Source organism: Notolepis coatsorum (assembly GCF_963971535.1).
Source record: "Notolepis coatsorum genome assembly, chromosome: 14".
NCBI lineage: Eukaryota > Metazoa > Chordata > Actinopteri > Aulopiformes > Paralepididae > Notolepis > Notolepis coatsorum.
The window spans coordinates 115364211-115380986 of NC_140178.1; the positions used below are offsets into that span (position 1 = coordinate 115364211).

The window sequence follows — 16776 nt, forward strand, 5'->3', positions numbered from 1 at the left end:
ACAGTATGTACTATAGTATCTATGACCCTGAGAGTAGTACCTCTCTAGTACTACAGTATCTACAGTATGTACTATAATATATATGACCCTGAGAGTAATACCTCTCTAGTACTACAGTATCTACAGTATGTACTGTAATATATATGACCCTGAGAGTAATACCTCTCTAGTACTACAGTATCTACAGTATGTACTATAGTATATATGACCCTGAGAGTAATACCTCTCTAGTACTACAGTATCTACAGTATGTACTATAATATATATGACCCTGAGAGTAGTACCTCTCTAGTACTACAGTATCTACAGTATGTACTATAGTATATATGACCCTGAGAGTAATACCTCTCTAGTACTACAGTATCTACAGTATGTACTATAATATATATGACCCTGAGAGTAATACCTCTCTAGTACTACAGTATCTACAGTATGTACTATAGTATATATGACCCTGAGAGTAATACCTCTCTAGTACTACAGTATCTACAGTATGTACTATAGTATATATGACCCTGAGAGTAATACCTCTCTAGTACTACAGTATCTACAGTATGTACTATAGTATATATGACCCTGAGTAGTACCTCTCTAGTACTACAGTATCTACAGTATGTACTATAGTATCTATGACCCTGAGAGTAGTACCTCTCTAGTACTACAGTATCTACAGTATGTACTATAGTATATATGACCCTGAGAGTAATACCTCTCTAGTACTACAGTATCTACAGTATGTACTATAATATATATGACCCTGAGAGTAATACCTCTCTAGTACTACAGTATCTACAGTATGTACTATAGTATATATGACCCTGAGAGTAATACCTCTCTAGTACTACAGTATCTACAGTATGTACTATAGTATATATGACCCTGAGAGTAATACCTCTCTAGTACTACAGTATCTACAGTATGTACTATAGTATATATGACCCTGAGAGTAGTACCTCTCTAGTACTACAGTATCTACAGTATGTACTATAGTATATATGACCCTGAGAGTAATACCTCTCTAGTACTACAGTATCTACAGTATGTACTATAGTATATATGTACCTGAGAGTAGTACCTCTCTAGTACTACAGTATCTACAGTATGTACTATAGTATATATGACCCTGAGAGTAATACCTCTCTAGTACTACAGTATCTACAGTATGTACTATAGTATATATGACCCTGAGAGTAATACCTCTCTAGTACTACAGTATCTACAGTATGTACTATAGTATCTATGACCCTGAGAGTAGTACCTCTCTAGTACTACAGTATCTACAGTATGTACTATAGTATATATGACCCTGAGAGTAATACCTCTCTAGTACTACAGTATCTACAGTATGTACTATAGTATATATGACCCTGAGAGTAATACCTCTCTAGTACTACAGTATCTACAGTATGTACTATAATATATATGACCCTGAGAGTAATACCTCTCTAGTACTACAGTATCTACAGTATGTACTATAGTATATATGTACCTGAGTAATACCTCTCTAGTACTACAGTATCTACAGTATGTACTATAGTATCTATGACCCTGAGAGTAATACCTCTCTAGTACTACAGTATCTACAGTATGTACTATAGTATATATGACCCTGAGAGTAATACCTCTCTAGTACTACAGTATCTACAGTATGTACTATAATATATATGACCCTGAGAGTAGTACCTATCTAGTACTACAGTATCTACAGTATGTACTATAGTATATATGACCCTGAGAGTAATACCTCTCTAGTACTACAGTATCTACAGTATGTACTATAATATATATGACCCTGAGAGTAGTACCTCTCTAGTACTACAGTATCTACAGTATGTACTATAGTATCTATGACCCTGAGAGTAATACCTCTCTAGTACTACAGTATCTACAGTATGTACTATAATATATATGACCCTGAGAGTAATACCTCTCTAGTACTACAGTATCTACAGTATGTACTATAATATATATGACCCTGAGAGTAATACCTCTCTAGTACTACAGTATCTACAGTATGTACTATAGTATATATGACCCTGAGAGTAGTACCTCTCTAGTACTACAGTATCTACAGTATGTACTATAATATATATGACCCTGAGAGTAATACCTCTCTAGTACTACAGTATCTACAGTATGTACTATAATATATATGACCCTGAGAGTAATACCTCTCTAGTACTACAGTATCTACAGTATGTACTATAGTATCTATGACCCTGAGAGTAGTACCTCTCTAGTACTACAGTATCTACAGTATGTACTATAGTATATATGACCCTGAGAGTAATACCTCTCTAGTACTACAGTATCTACAGTATGTACTATAATATATATGACCCTGAGAGTAATACCTCTCTAGTACTACAGTATCTACAGTATGTACTATAGTATATATGTACCTGAGAGTAGTACCTCTCTAGTACTACAGTATCTACAGTATGTACTATAATATATATGACCCTGAGAGTAGTACCTCTCTAGTACTACAGTATCTACAGTATGTACTATAATATATATGACCCTGAGAGTAATACCTCTCTAGTACTATAGTATCTACAGTATGTACTATAGTATATATGTCCCTGAGAGTAATACCTCTCTAGTACTACAGTATCTACAGTATGTACTATAGTATATATGACCCTGAGAGTAGTACCTCTCTAGTACTACAGTATCTACAGTATGTACTATAGTATATATGACCCTGAGAGTAATACCTCTCTAGTACTACAGTATCTACAGTATGTACTATAGTATCTATGACCCTGAGAGTAGTACCTCTCTAGTACTACAGTATCTACAGTATGTACTATAATATATATGTCCCTGAGAGTAATACCTCTCTAGTACTACAGTATCTACAGTATGTACTATAGTATCTATGACCCTGAGAGTAATACCTCTCTAGTACTACAGTATCTACAGTATGTACTATAGTATATATGACCCTGAGAGTAATACCTCTCTAGTACTACAGTATCTACAGTATGTACTATAGTATATATGTCCCTGAGAGTAATACCTCTCTAGTACTACAGTATCTACAGTATGTACTATAATATATATGTCCCTGAGAGTAATACCTCTCTAGTACTACAGTATCTACAGTATGTACTATAGTATCTATGACCCTGAGAGTAATACCTCTCTAGTACTACAGTATCTACAGTATGTACTATAATATATATGTACCTGAGTAATACCTCTCTAGTACTACAGTATCTACAGTATGTACTATAATATATATGACCCTGAGAGTAATACCTCTCTAGTACTACAGTATCTACAGTATGTACTATAATATATATGACCCTGAGAGTAGTACCTCTCTAGTACTACAGTATCTACAGTATGTACTATAGTATATATGACCCTGAGAGTAGTACCTCTCTAGTACTACAGTATCTACAGTATGTACTATAATATATATGACCCTGAGAGTAGTACCTCTCTAGTACTACAGTATCTACAGTATGTACTATAATATATATGACCCTGAGAGTAGTACCTCTCTAGTACTACAGTATCTACAGTATGTACTATAGTATATATGTACCTGAGAGTAGTACCTCTCTAGTACTACAGTATCTACAGTATGTACTATAATATATATGACCCTGAGAGTAGTACCTCTCTAGTACTACAGTATCTACAGTATGTACTATAGTATATATGACCCTGAGAGTAATACCTCTCTAGTACTACAGTATCTACAGTATGTACTATAGTATATATGACCCTGAGAGTAATACCTCTCTAGTACTACAGTATCTACAGTATGTACTATAGTATCTATGACCCTGAGAGTAGTACCTCTCTAGTACTACAGTATCTACAGTATGTACTATAGTATATATGACCCTGAGAGTAGTACCTCTCTAGTACTACAGTATCTACAGTATGTACTATAGTATATATGACCCTGAGAGTAATACCTCTCTAGTACTACAGTATCTACAGTATGTACTATAATATATATGACCCTGAGAGTAATACCTCTCTAGTACTACAGTATCTACAGTATGTACTATAGTATATATGACCCTGAGAGTAATACCTCTCTAGTACTACAGTATCTACAGTATGTACTATAGTATATATGACCCTGAGAGTAATACCTCTCTAGTACTACAGTATCTACAGTATGTACTATAGTATCTATGACCCTGAGAGTAATACCTCTCTAGTACTACAGTATCTACAGTATGTACTATAGTATATATGACCCTGAGAGTAGTACCTCTCTAGTACTACAGTATCTACAGTATGTACTATAGTATATATGACCCTGAGAGTAGTACCTCTCTAGTACTACAGTATCTACAGTATGTACTATAATATATATGACCCTGAGAGTAATACCTCTCTAGTACTACAGTATCTACAGTATGTACTATAGTATATATGTCCCTGAGAGTAATACCTCTCTAGTACTACAGTATCTACAGTATGTACTATAGTATATATGACCCTGAGAGTAATACCTCTCTAGTACTACAGTATCTACAGTATGTACTATAGTATATATGACCCTGAGAGTAATACCTCTCTAGTACTACAGTATCTACAGTATGTACTATAGTATATATGACCCTGAGAGTAATACCTCTCTAGTACTACAGTATCTACAGTATGTACTATAGTATATATGACCCTGAGAGTAATACCTCTCTAGTACTACAGTATCTACAGTATGTACTATAGTATATATGTACCTGAGTAATACCTCTCTAGTACTACAGTATCTACAGTATGTACTATAGTATATATGACCCTGAGAGTAATACCTCTCTAGTACTACAGTATCTACAGTATGTACTATAGTATATATGACCCTGAGAGTAATACCTCTCTAGTACTACAGTATCTACAGTATGTACTATAGTATATATGACCCTGAGAGTAATACCTCTCTAGTACTACAGTATCTACAGTATGTACTATAGTATATATGACCCTGAGAGTAATACCTCTCTAGTACTACAGTATCTACAGTATGTACTATAGTATATATGACCCTGAGAGTAATACCTCTCTAGTACTACAGTATCTACAGTATGTACTATAGTATATATGACCCTGAGAGTAATACCTCTCTAGTACTACAGTATCTACAGTATGTACTATAGTATATATGACCCTGAGAGTAATACCTCTCTAGTACTACAGTATCTACAGAATGTACTATAGTATCTATGACCCTGAGAGTAGTACCTCTCTAGTACTACAGTATCTACAGTATGTACTATAATATATATGACCCTGAGAGTAGTACCTCTCTAGTACTACAGTATCTACAGTATGTACTATAGTATATATGACCCTGAGAGTAATACCTCTCTAGTACTACAGTATCTACAGTATGTACTATAGTATCTATGACCCTGAGAGTAGTACCTCTCTAGTACTACAGTATCTACAGTATGTACTATAGTATATATGACCCTGAGAGTAGTACCTCTCTAGTACTGCAGTATCTACAGTATGTACTATAGTATATATGACCCTGAGAGTAGTACCTCTCTAGTACTACAGTATCTACAGTATGTACTATAGTATATATGACCCTGAGAGTAGTACCTCTCTAGTACTACAGTATCTACAGTATGTACTATAGTATATATGACCCTGAGAGTAATACCTCTCTAGTACTACAGTATCTACAGTATGTACTATAATATATATGTACCTGAGAGTAATACCTCTCTAGTACTACAGTATCTACAGTATGTACTATAGTATATATGACCCTGAGAGTAGTACCTCTCTAGTACTACAGTATCTACAGTATGTACTATAGTATATATGACCCTGAGAGTAGTACCTCTCTAGTACTACAGTATCTACAGTATGTACTATAGTATATATGACCCTGAGAGTAATACCTCTCTAGTACTACAGTATCTACAGTATGTACTATAGTATCTATGACCCTGAGAGTAATACCTCTCTAGTACTACAGTATCTACAGTATGTACTGTAATATATATGACCCTGAGAGTAGTACCTCTCTAGTACTACAGTATCTACAGTATGTACTATAGTATATATGACCCTGAGAGTAATACCTCTCTAGTACTACAGTATCTACAGTATGTACTATAGTATATATGTACCTGAGAGTAATACCTCTCTAGTACTACAGTATCTACAGTATGTACTATAGTATATATGACCCTGAGAGTAATACCTCTCTAGTACTACAGTATCTACAGTATGTACTATAGTATATATGACCCTGAGAGTAATACCTCTCTAGTACTACAGTATCTACAGTATGTACTATAGTATATATGTACCTGAGAGTAATACCTCTCTAGTACTACAGTATCTACAGTATGTACTATAATATATATGACCCTGAGAGTAATACCTCTCTAGTACTACAGTATCTACAGTATGTACTATAGTATATATGACCCTGAGAGTAATACCTCTCTAGTACTACAGTATCTACAGTATGTACTATAGTATATATGTACCTGAGTAATACCTCTCTAGTACTACAGTATCTACAGTATGTACTATAGTATATATGTCCCTGAGAGTAGTACCTCTCTAGTACTACAGTATCTACAGTATGTACTATAGTATATATGACCCTGAGAGTAATACCTCTGTAGTACTACAGTATCTACAGTATGTACTATAGTATATATGACCCTGAGAGTAATACCTCTCTAGTACTACAGTATCTACAGTATGTACTATAATATATATGTCCCTGAGAGTAATACCTCTCTAGTACTACAGTATCTACAGTATGTACTATAGTATATATGACCCTGAGAGTAGTACCTCTCTAGTACTACAGTATCTACAGTATGTACTATAGTATCTATGACCCTGAGAGTAATACCTCTCTAGTACTACAGTATCTACAGTATGTACTATAGTATCTATGACCCTGAGAGTAATACCTCTCTAGTACTACAGTATCTACAGTATGTACTATAGTATATATGACCCTGAGAGTAATACCTCTCTAGTACTACAGTATCTACAGTATGTACTATAGTATATATGACCCTGAGAGTAATACCTCTCTAGTACTACAGTATCTACAGTATGTACTATAATATATATGACCCTGAGAGTAATACCTCTCTAGTACTACAGTATCTACAGTATGTACTATAGTATATATGACCCTGAGAGTAATACCTCTCTAGTACTACAGTATCTACAGTATGTACTATAATATATATGACCCTGAGAGTAATACCTCTCTAGTACTACAGTATCTACAGTATGTACTATAGTATATATGACCCTGAGAGTAATACCTCTCTAGTACTACAGTATCTACAGTATGTACTATAGTATATATGACCCTGAGAGTAATACCTCTCTAGTACTACAGTATCTACAGTATGTACTATAATATATATGACCCTGAGAGTAATACCTCTCTAGTACTACAGTATCTACAGTATGTACTATAGTATCTATGACCCTGAGAGTAATACCTCTCTAGTACTACAGTATCTACAGTATGTACTATAGTATATATGTACCTGAGAGTAATACCTCTCTAGTACTACAGTATCTACAGTATGTACTATAGTATATATGTCCCTGAGAGTAATACCTCTCTAGTACTACAGTATCTACAGTATGTACTATAGTATATATGACCCTGAGAGTAATACCTCTCTAGTACTACAGTATCTACAGTATGTACTATAGTATATATGTACCTGAGAGTAATACCTCTCTAGTACTACAGTATCTACAGTATGTACTATAGTATATATGTACCTGAGAGTAGTACCTCTCTAGTACTACAGTATCTACAGTATATACTATAGTATATATGTACCTGAGAGTAATACCTCTCTAGTACTACAGTATCTACAGTATGTACTATAGTATCTATGACCCTGAGAGTAATACCTCTCTAGTACTACAGTATCTACAGTATGTACTATAATATATATGACCCTGAGAGTAATACCTCTCTAGTACTACAGTATCTACAGTATGTACTATAGTATATATGACCCTGAGAGTAGTACCTCTCTAGTACTACAGTATCTACAGTATGTACTATAGTATATATGACCCTGAGAGTAATACCTCTCTAGTACTACAGTATCTACAGTATGTACTATAGTATATATGACCCTGAGAGTAATACCTCTCTAGTACTACAGTATCTACAGTATGTACTATAGTATATATGTACCTGAGAGTAGTACCTCTCTAGTACTACAGTATCTACAGTATGTACTATAGTATATATGACCCTGAGAGTAGTACCTCTCTAGTACTACAGTATCTACAGTATGTACTATAGTATATATGACCCTGAGAGTAATACCTCTCTAGTACTACAGTATCTACAGTATGTACTATAGTATATATGACCCTGAGAGTAATACCTCTCTAGTACTACAGTATCTACAGTATGTACTATAGTATATATGACCCTGAGAGTAATACCTCTCTAGTACTACAGTATCTACAGTATGTACTATAGTATATATGACCCTGAGAGTAATACCTCTCTAGTACTACAGTATCTACAGTATGTACTATAATATATATGACCCTGAGAGTAATACCTCTCTAGTACTACAGTATCTACAGTATGTACTATAATATATATATGACCCTGAGAGTAATACCTCTCTAGTACTACAGTATCTACAGTATGTACTATAGTATCTATGACCCTGAGAGTAGTACCTCTCTAGTACTACAGTATCTACAGTATGTACTATAGTATATATGTACCTGAGTAATACCTCTCTAGTACTACAGTATCTACAGTATGTACTATAGTATATATGACCCTGAGAGTAATACATCTCTAGTACTACAGTATCTACAGTATGTACTATAGTATATATGACCCTGAGAGTAATACCTCTCTAGTACTACAGTATCTACAGTATGTACTATAATATATATGACCCTGAGAGTAGTACCTCTCTAGTACTACAGTATCTACAGTATGTACTATAATATATATGACCCTGAGAGTAATACATCTCTAGTACTACAGTATCTACAGTATGTACTATAGTATATATGACCCTGAGAGTAATACCTCTGTAGTACTACAGTATCTACAGTATGTACTATAGTATATATGACCCTGAGAGTAGTACCTCTCTAGTACTACAGTATCTACAGTATGTACTATAATATATATGTACCTGAGTAATACCTCTCTAGTACTACAGTATCTACAGTATGTACTATAGTATATATGACCCTGAGAGTAATACCTCTCTAGTACTACAGTATCTACAGTATGTACTATAGTATATATGACCCTGAGAGTAATACCTCTCTAGTACTACAGTATCTACAGTATGTACTATAGTATATATGACCCTGAGAGTAATACCTCTCTAGTACTACAGTATCTACAGTATGTACTATAATATATATGACCCTGAGAGTAATACCTCTCTAGTACTACAGTATCTACAGTATGTACTATAGTATATATGACCCTGAGAGTAATACCTCTCTAGTACTACAGTATCTACAGTATGTACTATAATATATATGTACCTGAGTAGTACCTCTCTAGTACTACAGTATCTACAGTATGTACTATAGTATATATGACCCTGAGAGTAGTACCTCTCTAGTACTACAGTATCTACAGTATGTACTATAGTATATATGTACCTGAGAGTAGTACCTCTCTAGTACTACAGTATCTACAGTATGTACTATAGTATATATGTCCCTGAGAGTAATACCTCTCTAGTACTACAGTATCTACAGTATGTACTATAGTATATATGTCCCTGAGAGTAATACCTCTCTAGTACTACAGCAGTATCTACAGTATGTACTATAGTATATATGTCCCTGAGAGTAATACCTCTCTAGTACTACAGTATCTACAGTACCCGTGTACCTGAGAGGAGGTGGGGGAGAGGAGTGGAGAGAGAGAGCCTGGCCCCCCCTCCCTCCCCCTGGGCTGGTCCATGTCTCCAGAGGAGGGGGGTGGGGGGCTGCGGGGGTCGGCCCAGGTGGTCTGTCTCGTGGCAGGGTGGTAGTAGAAGACTTTACCACTGTCTCTGTCAGTGTGTACCTGTAACCATGACAACACAGACTCTATAACCATGACAACACACTCCCATCAGCATGTGCCTGTAACTGGCACTAAAAACCCTTTGTTCTAAAGCAGTGGTGCCCAACCAGTCGATCGTGATCGACAGGTAGATCGCGGGCTGATTTCAAGTAGATCTTGATTAATAAAATTCGATTATAAATTTTTTTCTTTTTTTTTTTTTTTTTGCTAAATCAACTCTTCCTCTCCTTGTTAACTACAACAAGCAATGCTGTTTGTTATTTAAGATGAGGTCGGACTCGGCACTGACAGATTTGTGTTCATTATGCTGCTTTTATAAAGCCTCAAATGACGGCTTACAATATACAATTTTGGCTGGTAGCTCTCGGGCTAGGTGGTAAATAAAAAAGTAGATCTTGGTTCAAAAAAGGTTGGGCACCCCTGTTCTAAAGGAATAGTGATTGGACTCCGATATATAATATATATTTTTTTATCATTCTTTCCAAAAGAAAAGAGGCCTAGAAGCGTGGCTAACGCTAATGGCACGCATACCAGAAAGAGGATTTCCCCGTCTAATGAACACACTAGACTAGACAATATCAAGATGTATCCATCAGTGGACCAATTGCATGCTTTTGCAGAGGACAAGAAGCCTTCAGTCGACTCCTTCAGACATTAAGCACCTCCCACAGCCCAAATGGAATGATAAAAAATATATATTATTATTATTACTTTTTTTAATATATATTTTTTTAAGTCGACTAATAGTCGACTAACGGCAAATTTTGGCCAATCATAGTCGACTATCCAAATCCTTAGTCGGGGAGAGCCCTAATATATATATATATATACTGTATATAACCCACTTATTTCATTTGTACACATCAGTGATCAATACTTAGTCAAACAGCATTTTATAAACTTAACGCACAGACTTCGCAGTTCAGAGCAGCCAAGTTTCACTCTCACTTCTAGTTATTTAACTTCACGTGACGGAGAGAAGGAGGGGTCTAGAGGAGAGAGAGAGAGAGAGAGAGAGAGAGGGAGAGGGAGAGGGAGAGAGAGAGAGAGAGAGGGGTCTGGAGGAGAGAGAGAGAGAGAGAGAAAGAGAGAGAGAGAGAGACAGAGGGGTCTAGAGGCGACGACACACGGATTTGGCTTCTATTGGATTTAAAACGTGTAGCATATAAAACAAATAGTCAACCCGCCACGTTGACCTGCCGAATCCGCTTCGACTAGTCGGGCACAGCCCCGGTACAGTAGACTAGTCGGGCACAGCCCCGGTACAGTAGACTAGTCGGGCACAGCCCTGGTACAGTAGACTAGTCGGGCACAGCCCCGGTGCAGTAGACTAGTGGGGCACAGCCCCGGTACAGTAGACTAGTGGGGCACAGCCCCGGTACAGTAGACTAGTGGGGCACAGCCCCGGTACAGTAGACTAGTGGGGCACAGCCCCGGTACAGTAGACTAGTCGGGCACAGCCCCGGTACAGTAGACTAGTCGGGCACAGCCCCGGTACAGTAGACCAGTCGGGCACAGCCCCGGTACAGTAGACTAGTCGGGGGCACAGCCCCGGTACAGTAGACTAGTGGGGCACAGCCCCGGTACAGTAGACTAGTGGGCACAGCCCCGGTACAGTAGACTAGTCGGGCACAGCCCCGGTACAGTAGACTAGTCGGGCACAGCCCCGGTACAGTAGACTAGTCGGGCACAGCCCCGGTACAGTAGACTAGTCGGGGGCACAGCCCCGGTACAGTAGACTAGTGGGGCACAGCCCCGGTACAGTAGACTAGTCGGGCACAGCCCCGGTACAGTAGACCAGTCGGGCACAGCCCCGGTACAGTAGACTAGTCGGGCACAGCCCCGGTACAGTGGACTAGTGGGGCACAGCCCCGGTACAGTAGACTAGTCGGGCACAGCCCCGGTACAGTAGACTAGTGGGGCACAGCCCCGGTACAGTAGACTAGTCGGGCACAGCCCCGGTACAGTAGACTAGTCGGGCACAGCCCCGGTACAGTAGACTAGTGGGGCACAGCCCCGGTACAGTAGACTAGTCGGGCACAGCCCCGGTACAGTGGATTAGTAGGGCACAGCCCCGGTACAGTAGACTAGTCGGGCACAGCCCCGGTACAGTAGACTAGTGGGGCACAGCCCCGGTACAGTAGACTAGTGGGGCACAGCCCCGGTACAGTAGACTAGTCGGGGGGCACAGCCCGGTACAGTAGACTAGTCGGGCACAGCCCCGGTACAGTAGACTAGTCGGGGGGCACAGCCCCGGTACAGTAGACTAGTCGGGGGGCACAGCCCCGGTACAGTAGACTAGTGGGGCACAGCCCCGGTACAGTAGACTAGTCGGGCACAGCCCCGGTACAGTAGACTAGTCGGGCACAGCCCCGGTACAGTAGACTAGTCGGGGGGCACAGCCCCGGTACAGTAGACTAGTGGGGCACAGCCCCGGTACAGTAGACTAGTCGGGCACAGCCCCGGTACAGTAGACTAGTCAGGCACAGCCCCGGTACAGTAGACTAGTCGGGCACAGCCCCGGTACAGTAGACTAGTGGGGCACAGCCCCGGTACAGTAGACTAGTCGGGCACAGCCCCGGTACAGTGGACTAGTGGGGCACAGCCCCGGTACAGTAGACTAGTGGGGCACAGCCCCGGTACAGTAGACTAGTCGGGCACAGCCCCGGTACAGTAGACTAGTCGGGGGGCACAGCCCCGGTACAGTAGACTAGTGGGGCACAGCCCCGGTACAGTGGACTAGTGGGGCACAGCCCCGGTACAGTAGACTAGTGGGGCACAGCCCCGGTACAGTGGACTAGTCGGGGGGCACAGCCCCGGTACAGTAGACTAGTGGGGCACAGCCCCGGTACAGTAGACTAGTCGGGCACAGCCCCGGTACAGTAGACTAGTGGGGCACAGCCCCGGTACAGTAGACTAGTCGGGCACAGCCCCGGTACAGTGGACTAGTGGGGCACAGCCCCGGTACAGTAGACTAGTGGGGCACAGCCCCGGTACAGTAGACTAGTCGGGCACAGCCCCGGTACAGTAGACTAGTCGGGGGGCACAGCCCCGGTACAGTAGACTAGTCGGGCACAGCCCCGGTAGTGTAGACTAGTCGGGGGGCACAGCCCCGGTACAGTAGACTAGTCGGGCACAGCCCCGGTACAGTAGACTAGTCGGGCACAGCCCCGGTACAGTAGACTAGTGGGGCACAGCCCCGGTACAGTAGACTAGTCGGGGGGCACAGCCCCGGTACAGTAGACTAGTCGGGGGGCACAGCCCCGGTACAGTAGACTAGTCGGGCACAGCCTCAGTACAGTAGACTAGTCGGGCACAGCCCCGGTACAGTAGACTAGTCGGGGGGCACAGCCCCGGTACAGTAGACTAGTCGGGGGGCACAGCCCCGGTACAGTAGACTAGTCGGGGGGCACAGCCCCGGTACAGTAGACTAGTCGGGCACAGCCCCGGTACAGTAGACTAGTCGGGCACAGCCCCGGTACAGTAGACTAGTCGGGCACAGCCCCGGTACAGTAGACTAGTCGGGCACAGCCCCGGTACAGTAGACTAGTCGGGCACAGCCCCGGTACAGTAGACTAGTGGGGCACAGCCCCGGTACAGTAGACTAGTCGGGCACAGCCCCGGTACAGTAGACTAGTCGGGGGGCACAGCCCCGGTACAGTGGACTAGTCAGGGGGCACAGCCCCGGTACAGTGGACTAGTCAGGGGGGCACAGCCCCGGTACAGTAGGCTAGTCGGGGGGCACAGCCCCGGTACAGTGGACTAGTCGGGGGGCACAGCCCCGGTACAGTAGACTAGTGGGGGGGCACAGCCCCGGTACAGTAGACTAGTCGGGGGGCACAGCCCCGGTACAGTGGACTAGTCGGGGGGCACAGCCCCGGTACAGTAGACTAGTCGGGGGGCACAGCCCCGGTACAGTGGACTAGTCGGGGGGCACAGCCCCGGTACAGTAGACTAGTCGGGGGGCACAGCCCCGGTACAGTAGACTAGTCGGGCACAGCCCCGGTACAGTAGACTAGTCGGGCACAGCCCCGGTACAGTAGACTAGTGGGCACAGCCCCGGTACAGTAGACTAGTCGGGCACAGCCCCGGTACAGTAGACTAGTCGGGCACAGCCCCGGTACAGTAGACTAGTGGGGCACAGCCCCGGTACAGTAGACTAGTCGGGCACAGCCCCGGTACAGTAGACTAGTCGGGGGGCACAGCCCCGGTACAGTAGACTAGTCGGGCACAGCCCCGGTACAGTAGACTAGTGGGGCACAGCCCCGGTACAGTAGACTAGTCGGGCACAGCCCCGGTACAGTGGACTAGTGGGGCACAGCCCCGGTACAGTAGACTAGTGGGGCACAGCCCCGGTACAGTAGACTAGTCGGGCACAGCCCCGGTACAGTAGACTAGTCGGGGGGCACAGCCCCGGTACAGTAGACTAGTCGGGCACAGCCCCGGTAGTGTAGACTAGTCGGGGGGCACAGCCCCGGTACAGTAGACTAGTCGGGCACAGCCCCGGTACAGTAGACTAGTCGGGCACAGCCCCGGTACAGTAGACTAGTGGGGCACAGCCCCGGTACAGTAGACTAGTCGGGGGGCACAGCCCCGGTACAGTAGACTAGTCGGGCACAGCCCCGGTACAGTAGACTAGTCGGGCACAGCCCCGGTACAGTAGACTAGTCGGGGGGCACAGCCCCGGTACAGTAGACTAGTCGGGGGGCACAGCCCCGGTACAGTAGACTAGTCGGGGGGCACAGCCCCGGTACAGTAGACTAGTCGGGCACAGCCCCGGTACAGTAGACTAGTCGGGCACAGCCCCGGTACAGTAGACTAGTCGGGCACAGCCCCGGTACAGTAGACTAGTCGGGCACAGCCCCGGTACAGTAGACTAGTCGGGGGGCACAGCCCCGGTACAGTAGACTAGTCGGGGGGCACAGCCCCGGTACAGTAGACTAGTCGGGCACAGCCCCGGTACAGTAGACTAGTCGGGCACAGCCCCGGTACAGTAGACTAGTCGGGCACAGCCCCGGTACAGTAGACTAGTCGGGCACAGCCCCGGTACAGTAGACTAGTCGGGCACAGCCCCGGTACAGTAGACTAGTCGGGCACAGCCCCGGTACAGTAGACTAGTCGGGGGGCACAGCCCCGGTACAGTAGACTAGTCGGGGGGCACAGCCCCGGTACAGTAGACTAGTCGGGCACAGCCCCGGTACAGTAGACTAGTCGGGCACAGCCCCGGTACAGTAGACTAGTCGGGCACAGCCCCGGTACAGTAGACTAGTCGGGCACAGCCCCGGTACAGTAGACTAGTGGGGCACAGCCCCGGTACAGTAGACTAGTCGGGCACAGCCCCGGTACAGTAGACTAGTCGGGGGGCACAGCCCCGGTACAGTGGACTAGTCAGGGGGCACAGCCCCGGTACAGTGGACTAGTCAGGGGGGCACAGCCCCGGTACAGTAGACTAGTCGGGGGGCACAGCCCCGGTACAGTGGACTAGTCGGGGGGCACAGCCCCGGTACAGTAGACTAGTGGGGGGGCACAGCCCCGGTACAGTAGACTAGTCGGGGGGCACAGCCCCGGTACAGTGGACTAGTCGGGGGGCACAGCCCCGGTACAGTAGACTAGTCGGGGGGCACAGCCCCGGTACAGTGGACTAGTCGGGGGGCACAGCCCCGGTACAGTAGACTAGTCGGGGGGCACAGCCCCGGTACAGTAGACTAGTCGGGCACAGCCCCGGTACAGTAGACTAGTCGGGCACAGCCCCGGTACAGTAGACTAGTCGGGCACAGCCCCGGTACAGTAGACTAGTGGGCACAGCCCCGGTACAGTAGACTAGTCGGGCACAGCCCCGGTACAGTAGACTAGTCGGGCACAGCCCCGGTACAGTAGACTAGTGGGGCACAGCCCCGGTACAGTAGACTAGTCGGGCACAGCCCCGGTACAGTAGACTAGTCGGGGGGCACAGCCCCGGTACAGTAGACTAGTGGGGCACAGCCCCGGTACAGTAGACTAGTCGGGGGGCACAGCCCCGGTACAGTGGACTAGTGGGGCACAGCCCCGGTACAGTAGACTAGTGGGGCACAGCCCCGGTACAGTAGACTAGTGGGGCACAGCCCCGGTACAGTAGACTAGTGGGGCACAGCCCCGGTACAGTAGACTAGTGGGGCACAGCCCCGGTACAGTAGACTAGTCGGGGGGCACAGCCCCGGTACAGTGGACTAGTCGGGCACAGCCCCGGTACAGTAGACTAGTCGGGCACAGCCCCGGTACAGTAGACTAGTCGGGCACAGCCCCGGTACAGTAGACTAGTCGGGCACAGCCCCGGTACAGTGGACTAGTGGGGCACAGCCCCGGTACAGTAGACCAGTCGGGCACAGCCCCGGTACAGTAGACTAGTCGGGCACAGCCCCGGTACAGTAGACTAGTGGGGCACAGCCCCGGTACAGTAGACTAGTCGGGCACAGCCCCGGTACAGTAGACTAGTGGGGCACAGCCCCGGTACAGTAGACTAGTCGGGCACAGCCCCGGTACAGTAGACTAGTCGGGCACAGCCCCGGTACAGTAGACTAGTGGGGCACAGCCCCGGTACAGTAGACCAGTCGGGCACAGCCCCGGTACAGTAGACTAGTGGGGCACAGCCCCGGTACAGTGGACTAGTCGGGCACAGCCTCAGTACAGTAGACTAGTCGGGCACAGCCCCGGTACAGTAGACCAGTCGGGCACAG

At 44.7% G+C, this 16776-nt stretch overlaps 1 protein-coding gene across 1 annotated transcript in view; it reads right to left on the reverse strand.

Annotated features, from left to right (window-relative positions):
- LOC311240729 (rho GTPase-activating protein 27-like) overlaps positions 1-16776 on the reverse strand; it is a 218618-nt gene that overhangs the window by 79420 nt on the left and 122422 nt on the right. The window contains exon 5 of the mRNA XM_084329302.1: positions 9887-10063. Within this exon, the coding sequence (XP_084185428.1) occupies positions 9887-10063 (177 nt within the window). The remainder of the gene's footprint in view (positions 1-9886; positions 10064-16776) is intronic.